This window comes from Rhinopithecus bieti, unplaced genomic scaffold, assembly GCF_001698545.2.
Source record: "Rhinopithecus bieti isolate Rb0 unplaced genomic scaffold, ASM169854v2 scaffold_68671, whole genome shotgun sequence".
NCBI lineage: Eukaryota > Metazoa > Chordata > Mammalia > Primates > Cercopithecidae > Rhinopithecus > Rhinopithecus bieti.
In genome coordinates this window covers 184,427-200,773 of record NW_016827678.1, presented here as the reverse complement: position 1 = coordinate 200,773, position 16,347 = coordinate 184,427, and the positions used below count along the sequence as shown (strand labels likewise).

The 16,347-nt window shown below is 35.7% G+C and overlaps 1 protein-coding gene across 1 annotated transcript in view; it reads left to right on the top strand.

The window, feature by feature from the left end:
- The window catches only part of ADAMTS3 (ADAM metallopeptidase with thrombospondin type 1 motif 3), a 304,823-nt gene that overhangs the window by 153,520 nt on the left and 134,956 nt on the right, over positions 1 to 16,347 (top strand). The window contains exon 4 of the mRNA XM_017864072.1: positions 6,560 to 6,716. Coding sequence (XP_017719561.1) covers positions 6,560 to 6,716 — 157 coding nt within the window. The remainder of the gene's footprint in view (positions 1 to 6,559; positions 6,717 to 16,347) is intronic.

The window sequence follows — 16,347 nt, the reverse complement described above, 5'->3', positions numbered from 1 at the left end:
TTAAGTATGTATAGGAAAGACTTGTCTAAAACCTCAGGTACTTTAAAAATAGTCACTCCAATTTTGGTAGCTACACAGAGAAATATGAATATGGTGTGACAGGAAGAAGTGCAGAAGAATCTACCTCTAATGGCTGTGAATATTCTGGGATCTGAAAAATACGTGGTTTTGACACTGACTCTTTCTGTAATTCCTTGTAATATTTCATCAGCTCCCACTACTGTAATTAAATGCTTTTGCATGCCTAGTTTCCTTCTCACAGACTTCATTCTCTGTGTCTTCTTCACTGCAGTTACTTTTACTTTGACAACACTCTATTCTACTAGGTGCCCATGACACTCTTCTTGGTTTTCCTCCTATCTCTCATCATTCCTTTTCAGTTTCCTTCTAAATCTAAGGTGTTTTATCTTCACTTTTCCATAACTTACATTGATTTCTTCTCCCATGCTCCCTCAAGTGTTAGGCACCTACTTTGAGCCAGGCACTGTGCTAGACCTGGGATATGACACAGCAGTCAATATGACAAAGCCCATGCCCATGTGAAGCTTATATACTGAATGGAGCCAGGCAAATCACCTAGTCATGCTGAAAGGGAAAAAGTCGGGATCGAGAGTGAAAGCGATGCTAACTGATGTAAGTGGAGTAGTGCTAGTGGGACTAGGACCATGTGGTTAGAGCAGAAACAGCAAGGCATAAAGTGTTAGAAGCCAGAAAAATAGACAACGCTAGGACATGGAGGGCCTTATAGGCCATGGTCTAGGGCTTAGATTTTAGGAATTTCCTATACGACAGTTTCCTAAGGTTATATGGTCATTTCCCAGGATTCTCTATTGACCCTCCCTCAAATCTCTTTATGTACTTTTCTTCTTCATTTCTGTTAACAGCTTTAGCTATTGCCTCTGAGAAGATGTATTCAAAATCCATTGTGGCTGTGACAAATTTTTTTTTTCTGAATTACAATTCTGTATTTCTCTACTGAATGCTGGGAATTTCCATCACTATTTCAAGAGAATGGTTAAAACAAAACGCATTAACTTTTTCTCCTGTTTTCCAGTCATCTTGCCATTTTGACTTTCCTGTTTCTGTGAATGAAAACATCAATTTCATAGTCATCTAACTTCAAAACTAAGGTGTAATCTTAGATTGTGCCTTCCTTCTTTGTTGTTGTTTTTTCATGTATCAGGTATTTATCGAGTGTCTAGTTTATGCCAGATATTGCTTTAGGCACTTGAGATACATAGTTGAACAAAGCAGACCAAGAAGTGATTCCTGACCAGCAAGGCAGTGGTGGGTTACTAACAATAAACAATGAACATGATAGGCAGTTAAGTGATCCAGTCTGTTGGAGGGCAATAAGTGCAGTGGAAACAGTGTAGGGAAAGAGGCTGGGGGTGCTGGGTTGAGAAGCAGATGGGTAGTCCGTGTATGCTCTTTGAGAAGCAACACCTAAGCAAGGACTTAAAGGAGGTGAAAATGTTAGCCATGCAGAGTCCTAGGGGAAGAGGATTCCAAGTAGAGGAAAGTGCCAGTGTAAAGGTCTTAAAGGGGAAACACCCCCTAAGTATTCAAGAATCAGCAAGGAGCCCATCATGGCTGGAGTAAAGCCAACAAGGAAGAGAGTGAGCAGATGAGGCCAGAGAGGTGATGGAGTCTTGAAGGCAGTGATGCTGAGATCAGGGAGGGCCTAGGTAGACTCTGTAGGAACTTTGGTTACTAATCTGAGTGAGAAGGGGAGACCTTGAAAAGTTTTGAGTAGAGGAGCTTACATTTTAAAAAGTACCACTCTTTTTTTTCCTGAAATCACTTTTAAATTAATTCCTTCCCCACTCCCTTGACCTTTTCTCTTCCCATTGCCACTTTTTGTATCTGGGCTGTTATTTTAGCTTCTTACTTGCTTCTATCTAGCACTTAATCATCAGAGAAATATGAAAATAGTGTTTGGTTCTCGTCCATCTGATCAACATTCCTTTTTATTTATTTATTTTTTGGTTCTCTGTTTCTACATGTTAAAATTCTGACCCAAGGTAGTACTAATGGTCTTCCATGACATTGTTTTGGAGCCACCCTGCATGAACTGTTCCCTGAATGGGCTTGCTTGCTATCCACATATGTACCAGGAACTTTTGTACTTACAGGGGTGTCCAGTATTTTAGCTTCCGTGGGCCACAATGGAAGAAGAAAAATTGTCTGGGGCCACACATAGAATACACTCACACTAACGACAGCTGATGAGCTTAAAAGTAATCACAAAAAAATCTCATAACGTTTTAAGAAAGTTTACGAACTTGTGTTGGGCTGCATTCAGAGCTGTCCTGAGCTGCCTGTGGCCCACAGGCTTGCTTTAGAACCGTTGCTCCCCCGTGAATGGCCTCACTTCTCATTCCTTCTCTTCTATCCCCACTATAGCAATACTCCGGTCTTTGGAAAATCACCAAAAGTCTAAAAGTTCTTCATTCTCTCATTTGTATCATTCATTCATTCATGTAATTTTTCATCAGAACTTTATTGAATACATATTTTGTGCCAGCAATTGTGATGGAGCTTAAGACTCAAAGGTGGGTTAAGCTAGATATATGTGCCTTAGTAGCTAACAGTTCCGCAGGGGAGAGAGAGAACCATAGATTTCACATTCAGCTAAATACACCCTTGAAATTTGTGTTAAGGACCGGGAGAGAAAAGAACACATTACTTTCAGTTAGAATAATTGGCTAAGAGAGGATCTAATTTAGATTGGGGCACCTCATTTTTGTCAGGTGAGGGAGTGAGGAAATCATTTTAAGGAGATAAGATTTAACTTGAAACCTGGAGAATAAAAACCAGCCAGCTTAGGGAAGTGTGATGTGGTGGAACCAACGCTCTTTAAGCAGAATGAATGGCATTGCAAAGACCTGAGGTTATAAGGACCTTGGGAATAGAAACAGGAAAAGAAAGTTGAACAAAATCCCCTGAGGTTGGGGCCTCGTGAGGACACTGAGAATGGCAAACTTGAGGATGGTGGGCAGCACAGATGATGTGGGCCTTAAAGGCCAAAGTAATGAGTGCAGTTTTAAGTGCAATGGGAAGCAATTAAAGTGTTTTAAGCAAAGGAGTGGCATGATCTTTTTGGAGGTTGAGACTTCCATCTGTTCATCAAAATCCATTTGTCTATTCTCCTTGGGCATACAGCCAGCTTACATTTCCTGGCCCTCTTTGCAGTTGGCTGTGAGCCATGCAACTGTATCCTATCTATGGCAGTAAGTGGAAATGGTGAATAGCACCAGTAGGGCTAGCTCATAAAAATTTCCCATGTGGGCTTCCTCAGACTGCTTCCCGTTTTGACTAGGCATACTGGAAGATTATATTAAGATGATAGAGCCACTGTCAGCCTGGACTCCTGGATGGCTGTGTGGAGTAGAAACCCTTCCTGGCCAATCCAAAACCATCTTGAGCTTTATGTGAGTGAGAAAGAAGCACCTGATGTTTTGAGCCCTTACATGCTTGCTCCACTTGCTACCAAATTCAAATTTCTCCAAATTTAATATGATAATGTTAAAGGGTAATTGTGGCTGCCACACTAGGTGAATATGTAGATCATGTGAATAGTAACAGTGGCCAAAGTGAAGGTTTATTGTGATGTGGACTAGGTACATTTCAGTTGAAATAGATACTGGATAATTTCGAGTGAAAAATCAACAGTTCCTACTAACTGTTTTCTGTGTCTGGTGAGATTATGGAGGAAAAAAATTTTACTTGATTTTACTATCAACTGTCCTGTCAATTACTTTCTGGACTTTGCATAGCATACTCACTGAATTTCAGTAGGCATGTATTTTATTTATTCGACTGGATTGAATCAAATGAGGACAAATGAGCTGTCTTTCAGGATTTCTAATTTATTACTACATTTAGTACAGTGCTTTATATAAAGTACTTTCTTTCATTAAACTTTACTTAAATTAATAAATAAAAGGGCCAACTCTCAGATTTCGAGTCCATGGAGTTATTGGACGTCACTTGATCCAACGCTTGCCTTGTCACTAATACTGACTCAGTTTGACTTAAATTTTCTTTGCTTTCTAAATGAGATGTTTAATTGCATTGAATTTTGTTTTACCTGTGGCTTAGTGGGGTAAAATAACATCACGTGGCCTGGAATTTGAATGTTTGCCATAGCAGAGATGGAGAAGTGTTTTCAACAGGCACACGGGCTAATCCTCACTGCCCTCTCTATCACTTTCAAGTGACTGCAATAGCCATTGCCCATTGCTCAGAGTCGCTGACCACTTCAGTGGCACTGTTTCTTCCCTGAGTCAGGCACTCATCTGGGAGAATCATTATGATCTTTGGAAAATCTTAAGATAGGGAGTTTTTGTAATCCAAATAAACAGTGATGATGTTTATAACTAAGGAAATGTTAGTGGATTTAGGAGGATGGGAGGATAATGTAGATGTTACAGAATGCAGTGACAGCAGATTTGGAGCAAAGAAAAGACTGGAATAAAGATGAATACTGAAACTCCCATGCTGATGCACTTCACCTTATAAACTTCTGTATATAAAAACAGACCTATCGTTCCAGGATAAAGCCAGTTCACGCTTTTTGCTACCAACAGATGATGTTAGGGATGAGACAACATTTTAGCCTTATACATTTTAATAACTTTTTATATGTTTACTGTGTTCGTGCTTAGTTTGGATATAGTTTATGGACATTAATTCATTAATGCCTGAGAAGACCAATAGCAGTGAGTGTTGGAATTACTGGTAATAGGAGATAAAATAATATGACCATAATATAGAAGAGATTAAAATTAAAATTGGAAAGCATGAGGAAGATGTTGGAAATTATATTTGTAGAAGAGGTGAATCTATTAACCAATAGGAACAACTCTGAATAGGGAATAATTAACTATGTAACTTTTGAAAAATACTGTGTATTTCATAGTACATGACTAAGTATAAAGTAATTAGTCAGGTAAAGAAAGAAATTCCAATTTTTGGAGTATCTGGAAGATGAGCTTTACTACTAAGTACCCACTACCTCAATGCTCTTTTAAGTGAAAGCTAGAGGTTTGTTCCAGAGGGTATGGGCCAAGAATAGTAGAAGAGTTGTAGTACTGTTTTCTTATGAGACATGGCCCCATAGGTTCCAGGGCTGTTTGTAGTGCACATCATAAAGGCAAGTGTAGAAGTGGCATATGGAGATGGCATAAGCTTTTAAGATCCCTGTGAGGCTTACAAAGGGGAAGAAGGGAAATACCATACCCAGTTGTAGAAGTCAGAACAGAAAGGAAAAGAACAGATTTGAGTGCAACAGAAAAGCTATAATCATAGGCGTCTTTGCTGAATATATATATCTCTCTGCTGCAAACATACGCTCTTTGGTAAAGGACACCTCCCTTTCATTTCTGTGTTGCTTGACAGCATAATGGCAAAGACATCAACATAGTTCGAAGGAGTAAGAAACTCCTCCCTTGTCCGTGTTGCCTGAGAGCCAGTGACCTCATGTGTGAAAATACCGAATAAGTTAAAGGTCTGAGAAAAAATATGGCATCTCTAAATCTGATATGTGTTTTCAAAATAAGTACAATCTCCACACTAACACATTATTTGTTCCAATTTTGTTTTTAAATAAATGTGCTTATATTTAAATTAATATTTCATATTATTGTATGATGTTTAAAGTAGAAACATGAGCCACAACTACTTGACTGTAATGTGGACTTGATGTTTAAGAAATATCACATTTTAGAAAAAACCATCATTTTTCTTCAGCTGTAGTACTGACTATAGGCCTGGTGTTTTCTGAATAATTAAAAGATGAAATAGAATCAGAAAACAATAGAGAGATGGAAGGAACTGAAAGTAAGAATAGGCTTTTCAGTGTGAAAGGCTGCAGTTTGAGGGGTATATATATATATATATATATATAGACATATACATATAAAAATATATATTAAAGTTATAATTTTAATCATAAAGTTAGATTAAGCTAGGACAAATATGAGTTAGTTCTTCAAATTCATAAGCTTTAGAAATGTGGAATTTCCACAGAAGCTTACTGAGACTATTTTAAAGAAGTAACTTTACATACTGAATGTAGCATGGAACTCATTTCTCTCATGCCACCTTGTTTGGGAGGAAGGTGTAAATAAGTGAAAAAGTATGTAATGTGTGGAAAACTGCCCCACAATGGGTTATTATGGGAAATTAGAGATTTTTTGAATTTATGTTTCCCGTATGATTCTTACTAGATATAAAATACCAAGTAGAATATATAAATGCACTTATTTTGCAATTTGATAAAATGTATATGTTGTATGATTTCCCTATTCTCATCCTATGTAAATTTTGTATTCTATAGTACCTTAATATGAATTTTTTCATTTCTGTCATATGTGAATTTCTACCTTATATGAATTACTGATAGTTAATAACTATTTTAAATTTATAGCCAAATGTGGAAAGAAAAAGCTTTAGTTTTCACAAGTCATATTCTTGACATTTAAAAAGATGTGCTTGTGAGCTGAAGATGATAGATATTTCTTTTTTAAATTAACACATTTTGTGCTTTCTCTAGGCTGGAATGATAAAAAGTGATAATGAAGAGTATTTCATTGAACCCTTGGAAAGAGGTAAACAGATGGAGGAAGAAAAAGGAAGGATTCATGTTGTCTACAAGAGATCAGCAGTAGAACAGGCTCCCATAGACATGTCCAAAGACTTCCACTACAGAGGTAGGCATCTTGACAAAGCTTAATAATAAAATAGAATTTAAGATATTATGAAAATAATTCTCTCATCAAGTAAGAGAATGTGATTGTCATGTGCTCTTGTATATTGTGGAGGTAGCAAAAGAAGTTTACTTGTATAAATCATGAAATTTGGCTTGCTTTTAAAAAAATGCATAGAGTATATGTTACAGGTATTTATTCCAGTGTGTTGTATATCCCTGATATGACTTCTTTTAATACCTTTATATTAAAACTATTGGTTCTCTAGCTTATGTTAAAATTTGAAAATATTTGTGGTTTGTGCTTTACAGAAGTATCTTAATTATGAATTATCAGTTTTATTTTAAACCTTTTAAAGGACATATATTGACATGACAAACAGTTGCTTTTTGTTTTAAGACCAGTGTGATGGATATATCTGAAAATAATAATGCTACTTGACTTTAAAATCTATTTTGCAAAACTTTTACTATGTGGAGGAGACAATGAATCAAATTCTTCTGTGGAATTTTATTTCAAATTAGGCTAGAACTGCTAAAGTCAAGTAAATTATGTTGCATAAAAGTTTTCTATTTTTGTTTGTTTGTTTAAATTAAACCTGAAAGTTACTTACTATTAAGGAGGTATGCTTATGCACTGGATATAAAATTTCCTTTGTGGAGAAAAAGAAAATTTGGGAATCCATTTTTTTTTAAACAAATCTCAAAAAGTCTGTTAAAATTTGCCAGGACAACTTTCTTAATTAAGAATAAAGAGTTTTCTCTTTAGAAATAATTTGTCTTCTAGATTGCCTTTTGAGATTTGTTACCTAGTCATTAGTCTGATTTTCAGATGCTACTAACTTCTCCTAAAATTCTTTATGAATAGAATAGTGCAATTTAAGATAACTTTAAAGTTAACACATCTTGAAAATTTTAAAGAAATTTCTCATTTGAAACAACAGTACTATATTAATAAACCCAATATTATGAAATGTGTGCCTAGCTTATAGAGTCACTGTAGTGGCTTTGCGGTTAGACTTGGTGTGAGTAATAATAGCTCTGCACACCAAGTTGTTGTTACCTTAGATTAGTATTTAACCTCTCTGAGCCTCAGTTTTTTTTTATGAAAAAAGAAGTAATATATATTGCACAATTGTAATAAGTATTAAATGTATATGCAAATTGCCTAATGTAGTATTCAGCAAAAATGGGTGCTTAATCAATGCTAACTGTTATTTAATTAACTGTTAATATTTAATATCTTTGCAGAAGATTAGCATGTTAAGAGTTTTGTTTAAGTTGAACCATTAGTCATTGTCTTCAGGTGAATCTCAATTTTCATATTCTAAAATTGTTTTTCTAAATCAGAAGACTGGTTATGTTAAAGAAAAGGTAGTAGGATAGAGTGCTTTTTCTATAAGTAAATCTTGGTTGTTGCATATTGCTAATATCTAATACCTCTTTCAAAGCAATGGTTAAATATTTTTTAGGAAAGCATAGGCCACATGCTATGGAATTGTATAGGAAAACTGAAAGCCAGATGAGTTACTGTGGCTGTCCTCCCATCAGCTCCCTCTGTCATAACCGTAGTTTCATCAAGCTGTACCCTATTACTACATTTCAATTCCTGACCGTGTATATTTCTATAAATATTAGTCCTAGTACTTTTCATTAGTCTGATATAAGAAGAAGAGTTTTTTTGCTTGAAGTAAGAAAGTTACAAGAAATATTATGTTTAATACTTATTGTATTTTTAGATGATAGAATAGGGAAATTAACAGTCAGGGTACGTATACATAAAGGAATTGGATGGAATTACAGAAATTTGGAACATTGCTTTAGAAAATTATTTAAAATGTCAATTTCAATAGCATCAACACACTCAGTTTACTTAAAAGTTGTTTTTAATAATGCAGACACTGAAGACTGAGTTTTTCCGTCATTCATAGAAGATTGCAATTATGGTCGAAGTAGGCCACAAACTAGAGTAATACATTCTGAGACAAGTTTCATTGATCATGGGTCAGAGCAAAAGGAGTTCCTCTGTCACCTCTTGATTACCTTAAAACTTGAATCAAAATTAAATCATTCTGTTCTCTTAAAATGTTCCATGATAAATGTTAATATGAGCTTAATGATTTTCACCTTCTTATTTATGAAGTTCTGATTGAATTAAGTTGTAGGTGATATGAATTTACCTCCTTTTGAGAATCTTGAATTGTAACCATATACGTTAGAAGTGTAACTCTCTTGCCTGGGGGAACAAGTGATTCAGATTCAGAACTTTTAAATTCTTCCTTTAACTTCTTGGTAGCAAGATGGAGAGCCAAGTCTTCTCATAGACCGAATACCTTCTGACTGTAAATTAAGAATATATTTTTGTAATATATTCCATTATTTTAAAATGTAAAATTGAAAAAAATTAGGTTTAGAAAGGTATATTGATTTATAAATGAAAGGAAAAGCACTATATAAAAAATAGTGCCTTTGCTGGATTAATTCAAGATTTTATTTTAGGAAACATATGAGGTCTTTCTTAATGAGTTATGTAGGAAGAGGAATAAAATACATAAGCTAAAACTTACTTGGAATGAAATGTGTTTGAGAACCATGGTCTCCATACATTTCTCTGACAGCAAGTCATCAGTAGAAGTTTTGATCATAAGCAAGCCATTTCTGACCCTGCAGGATTTCATCAGTAGGGCCCATGTAAACAGTCTGCCCTATTTTGCTACTTGTCACAGTAATCGGCTAGCTACATTTCTTGATTTGGCAGTTTAGTTCCTCAAAACTGCCATTCATTTGAGCTCTGGAGTTTGTTGCAAGTGTTATACATTAAAATCTATTAGGACCTGAACTAGGCGATGGAGAGATAGAGCCAAATGGATACAAATTGAAGTAAAACTATTGGAGTTTTGTGATGGGGTAGATGTTGGAGGAGGTGGAGAAAGAGAGAAATTCTAATCTAGAAGATTAGATAATTCTCTTTCCAGAATTCAGGTATATAAATTGAGAAACAGAAATAGGCTTGATAAAGGAGAATGATAAGTCGGTCCAATTTAAGTAGATTAAGTTATATGATCTTTTAGACCACTGAGTGAATTAAAAAATGCATGGTGTATTTTCATAATCATGTCCCAGAGTCAAAGTGCGAATGGCCTTCTAAACATTTCTTGCGGTAGGGATGGGTAGAGATTAGCTTGAGAGTGAAGTAGCAGTTACTGGCTCATCGATGGTTAGAATGCCCCTTCTTGCCTTCTACTCTCTCATTCTCAGGTGTATCACTGAGAATCTGAAGGTATACACTGCACAGAATTGGGAGCCTATGAAAGATATTTGCTATAGATAAGAAGGACTTTATGTCTCCAGAAAACAAAATTAAAACTAGAAACAAAACAAAAATTATGCTTCTCCCACACTCGAGAGCCCTAAGCTATTCAGCTTGACCAAATGAAAATATCTATTTCTATTCCCTGTCCGCTAAGAATATTCAACTGAGTTTCCCACAAAAGTCACAGCTTTGAAACTGTTAAGATAATGTATCATACGGTATGATTCAACAACACAAAAACAATCAATCAATCCCATATATAGCAGATTCTTCTTTCCTGACTCCTAATAGGAAAGTTGTATTTTCACATTGTGAAACATGTGAAGAGTTGTTTAAAAATATATTGAACTAAGTAGTAAAGTCAAAAATGCAGTGCTCTGCTTTAGAATTACTCTTTAAAGAATAAGATCTAAAGCAGTTTTACATTTGGCAATATAAATAATGGTGTCTTCTAGTACAGAAGTGGCAAGTATTCATAACACATAGCACTGCCAGTTTCTAGCAAACGAATAGCATCCTTTTCATTAAACAAAAAACATAAACTTGGCATGCTTATGACAAAGAAATTTGTCTACTTCATCATGGTGGGCAGGTTTAATTTGCTTCTTTTTCAGATCTAGGGGTATGAAAATCACTTTTCAAAACTCTTTAATTTGACAAAATTATGTTATATTTGAAATTATAATTGGTAACAATATACTTAATAAAAATTAAAGGGTCATAAATTTCACCTCTACTATTAAATCAATCATTTGTCTAAACTCACGTAAAAAATATACCCCTGCCTATCTCTTAAGAATGTTTACTCTGTCATCACTAAGGAGTTTGCTTTAGGCAGTTTACTTTTTGGGGGGAAGGTGGTTGAACTTGTATGACATCATTCAGCATTTTACATTTTTAATTTAATCCCTTGGCCCTAGGCTTTTCCCCTCAAATTACCCGCTATTCATTCACCAGAAGCTTTGTGTTAAAGTAATTTTTGTAATTACATCCTACCAGTGGGAAACGAGGAATAGTAGGCCCTTATCTCCTAGCTTCCTTTCAGGATTTTCATTTTCCTGCATGAACCCAAATGCTTGTGTTGCTGGCGTGGTTGTCATGGTGCTGTGAAGGCGTGTTTTTGTCCCAGGTGGGAAACATGCAGAAGTCAGAAATGATTTGGGAGTTGCTACTGGTTGCCGGGGAATTAAACTATGAAACAAGAACTAGAAAAATGAGAAGATTATTTCTTATTTTACTACTCCTAGGAACTTCCTAGGTCCAGAGCCCTTCCTTGAATCTGTAGACATGTCAGTATATACTCTAACCTGCTGTATTTGGAAGTTCTCATGACCTATGCCCTGATCAAAGAGAATCATTGGTGGGCTTTGTAACCCACACAAAAATTGAGTAACATAAATTAATTTTAGCAGAATTTTTTTTTAGTAAATGAAGTATGGAACATATTATACTAAATTACTAAGATATGTCAAGTGGCAATCATTATTTTGGGTAGGTGTTAAATTATAAATTTTTCACACCTGCATCATCTTATTTAGCAGCCAATCATTTGTCAAGTCTATTACTATTGGATTCATGTGGAAATATTAATCATATTTATGGCATTTTTTGTCTGGTTGGTTTTGTATGTTTCACAATTGGGGTATTTATAACAATTATTGACAAAATGAAGGCAATATGAAGATTGAATTATTACATAAAATAGAAAGCAGAGTGAAGGTTAAAGAGCTTTCAGATGTGAAATGTAAAGGATAATACTTTATTTTTTTTCATTAAATTGCCTTACTGAGTTTCTTCTGTCTCTGTATGGATAGGTTCAATGAAAAGAACTTATTTAGGACATAGATAGACCAGGATTGAAGTGTTACAAATGTAACTCCATATTTTTTTTTCCAATAAAGAATTGAAGATGAAAAGACACAAAATACGTTGAGACTTCAGAGCTCGGGATTACTATTTAGTTCTTGATCTTGCGTTAACGGAGAAAGAGAATTGGGAGGTTTTAGATATGTTTGACTGACTGAAGTGAAATTGAAGGCAGTAAACATATATCAAGGTAGAAAGCCAATTCAGATCATTTGGACCAGATCTTGATTCTTAAATTTAGTAATTGCCTACTCAGAAAAAAGCTGTATCAATTACTGATTCATGAGGAAGCAGTTCATACCAAGAAAAGCTTTGCTAATATTTAAAATATACTTGCTCTTTTTGAATATAAAACACACTCTATTATCAAAATGTAGTGTTTGCTTTCTCGCGTTTCAACTGGTTTTGCTTAGGAGCGATAGACCCTTTTTTTAGAAAAATTTTGAGTACATTTTGACTCCGCTCATGCCAAGTGTGCCTCCTTAACCACATTTTATTTTGTTTTTATTGTATTTTATTTTTTATTATACTTTAAGTTCTGGGTTACGTGTGCAGAACGTTCAGTTTTGTTACATAGGTATACACGTGCCCTGGTGGTTTGTTGCACCCATCAACCCATCACCTACATTAGGTATTTCTCCTAATGTTATCCCTCCCATAGGCCCCTACCCTCCTACAGGCCCAGGTGTGTGATGTTCCCCTCCCTATGTCCATGTGTTCTCATTGTTCATGGTGTTTGGTTTTCTGGTCTTGTGATAGTTTGCTGAGAATGATGGTTTCCAGCTTCATCCATATCCCTGCAAAGGACATGAACTAATCTTTTTTACGGCGCATAGTATTCCACATTAACCACATTTTAAAGCCTGTACTTCTTTTTTTTTTTTCCAGGTACAACGATTTATAAACTTTCATGTTAGTAAGTGGGAAGCATTTGTGTTAGTAATCCAGACATTTCTGGAGGTTTAATAATCTTTTGTTTCATCATTTTTATTTATAACTCAGGTGCTCAATATATTTTTAAAAGATAATTTTCAATAAATTAGATGTCATTTATTTTTCTGTCGCTTTATTTTCCTTTCTGAATCATCAAGCATTAACTTTAAACATAATATTTATTTATGAGAATCAATACTATCCACTCCTGAACATGTTCATTTAGGATTTTGCAAATTTTGTGTCTGAGAGTGTGTACGTGTGTGTGTGTGTGTGTGTGTGTGTGCAGCTCCTACATCTCTGTGGAAGAGTCAGGTTATTTCCACTCCTTTTTTTTTTTTTGAGACCGAGCCTCGCTCTGTCTCCCAGGCTGGAATGCAGTGGCGTGATCTCTGCTCATTGAGAGCTCCGCCTCCCGGGTTCACGCCATTCTCCTGCCTCAGCCTCCTGAGTAGCTGGGACTACAGGCGCCTGCCACCGCCCTCGGCTAATTTTTTGTAGTTTTAGTAGCGATGGGGTTTCACCGTGGTCTCGAACTCCTGACCTTGTGATCCGCCCGCCTCGGCCTCCCAAAGTGCTGGTATTACAGGCGTGAGCCACTGCGCCCGGCCTAGAGGATCTTTTTCATGTGAGTCTTCCTACCAGGGATCTTCCTGATATATGGGGTAAAAGTTGATGGTGTCTGTTAAAGAAAAGAAAACATGGGAAAATAAATGTAGCTCTGAAATAGTATTTTTATTTGAAAATTGTTTGAATTTACATGAATTTACTGTCAATTTAAATGTGGGAACTACACATAGGCGAAAACAAATGCTCCTTTTAATGCATAATTTTGTAACAGGAGCTGAATACTTGCTTTTGTTCTTTCTGGATACTAGAAATTTTGCTCTAATTTTCAGCTGTTACCTGTCTGGTCTAAATATCTAAATTTAAAAATTCTCAGTGGAAGTTCTTGAATTTGGGACTATATGCTGGAATTATTTGTTTTAGGAATGATTGGAGCTATTTCCCTCAGTAAGATTGTATAGAGATTATTGTAAACAACCAAATATACAGCATATTCCTGTCACTTTCAGCACCTTACTAAGTATCTGAAAAAAATGTTTTACAAGTCTGATTGAAGTATTTGTTGAAAATAATTTTTTCATCTCTCAGAACTACTGTAACCACTTATATTCCCCCATACGAACTTGTTCAGTGCTTTTGACCTGAGATATTTTTTGTTTGAGAGCTCTGACTGATAATATCAAATATCTTAAGTCTTTGTGTCCATTTTTTTTCTTTATCACTCATTTCCTGTGGAAGGCCTTGGTTCTCTCTAGTGTGCTTTACAAATTGCTGTATATTCTTTTATTGTCAAGTCTCGGGGTTACTAATACATTTTGCTCCCTAAGTTCAGTCCTTTGTATCCGCACTTTGGCAGGTTTTGTTTTTATGTTTTCAAGTTTTGTCAGGTTTTATTCCACGTGTTACAGGGATAAAAGCTATGTCTAAGCCCAAAGGTCCTTGTCTCACCAAAAGGTGAAACAAATAATAAAAACAAATTTTCTTTATGTCCTGTTCTATGATACTTGTACTAATACAATGACCCTAAAGAGTCTTCTACTAATGGAAATTAGGGTATTAGAACCATTTTTTAAATTTCTTCATTCCTAACTTTTGGATAATATATAGGGAAAGTCAGTATGGGAATGTATGCAGACATACATTGTCTTTCCTCATTTCATATGGCTGGCTTTGGCTTGCTTCTGGGTCTCATGGGACACCCTAGTGGACATCACTGCTATGTACAGTAAATGGACCTTTCTAATTATGTTTAAAGAAGGTATTAAGTTAATCAGTCTGGGATATGTTGTTTTTGTCTCCTTCAATATCCCTTTCTGTTTGATGACCCAACATTTGAAAAATCAGTAGAAGCGTTTGTGTGGTTCACCTAAGGTTGCTGTCATCTAAGTTCTTCAGGGTGTCGTTTTGTCACTCTCCAGCACCCTTCCTCTTAAATATGTGGAAGCAGTGTTCTAAAATGCTGCCAGCTCAGACTTACACATATTATTAATGGGCATCTCTGAAAGATATTGGGACTATTTTTATCGATTTGCAGTTTGAAACATAGAAATTGGACAAAATTATTACAACAATCACCTGGATTCTTATTGTGGAATAAAAACCCTACCTTCTTTGGATTTGTCATATTTCCTGATTATGTGGCCCCCATTATATTGAGACTCAGGACCTGAATATTGCCCAGCCCACTTGCAGTGTACATAAAAACATCATTCATTCCCATTTTTTCCTTTCATTACCTAATGACAGCTACACTAAAGCAACTAACTCAGGTAATTTGAATTAACTTCAAGTTTTATATTTTAAATAGGAATTAAGTAAAAGGGAAACCAAGAATTTACTATAAGTAGTAGGGACTACAAAATGAATGGTCGTTTTATTAATGAAAGGATTTCATTGTGGTACATATTAATTCTTTACGAATGTTCAAGGATAAAACAAAGAAAGAAAAACAGGAAAAAGTAGCTTAGCTGTCTTACAATGTTGAATGCATCATATGTCTATTAAAATTTCTGTATAAAATTATCCTATATTAACCATAGTATGGGCTCCTTTGGCTGGCCAAGTAGGCACTGCTGGGCTGGCTATCTTTTCTGCATGGTATCTGCTAGCCTGTTGATATTTACTGCCAGCTTGACTAGAGTCTCCTCTTATTGTCATTAGTACAGCAAACCACCCTGAGTTCTGGCTGGGACTGCTATTTGTCCAGCCTATATGATCCACTTACTCACAGCTTCTGGTGTGGGACCACATCAACACTGATTCAGCAGCTGTCTCTCACAGGCTCCCCAGGAGACTCAGATATTGCTGTTCTTGTTGCGTAAGAATTGTGGGAATTGACAGCTTCTTAGGCTGTGAACAGAGTGACGTCCTAGCCGCCCATAAAGTGTTCTTCCAGAATCTCCAAAACAGAGTGGGAGAAAAGGCTTTGGCTCTTACACTTCCTTGATGATTTGTGTATTTTAGTCTCTTTAATCCAAATTGAAGAACCTCTCCCTAGCCCTTGAATCTGTATGTAAAAATCCTGTATTTTAATCCTTTAATGCTTAATCCTATCTCTCCCCATCTGAGACTTGGCTTTGAAGGGAACTGGGAAGAAATTACAACCACTGTCTTCCTAGTTCTGTTTATTTCCCTCATCCAGAGGTAGCCTAAGACCAAAAGGGCTAACCTTGTATTTTCCTTCCTCTAATTATATGCTTTTTCTTCACTAATCCAGACTAATGACTAAGACTTTTGATAAACAGGAGTTTCTCTTCACAAGAGGAAAACAAAACAAAACAAATTTTAAAAGTTTGTGATATGGTCTCCAGGCCTACTGTTAATGTACTGTGTGAAAGCTAAGCATTCAGAAAATCCTTTCTCTCTTAACACAACCTAGTCTACAAATCTGTTTTTTATAAATGTTACTTGAATCCAGGAGCTGAATATTGAGTCTCTGTATATTTTTTTTTTTTTT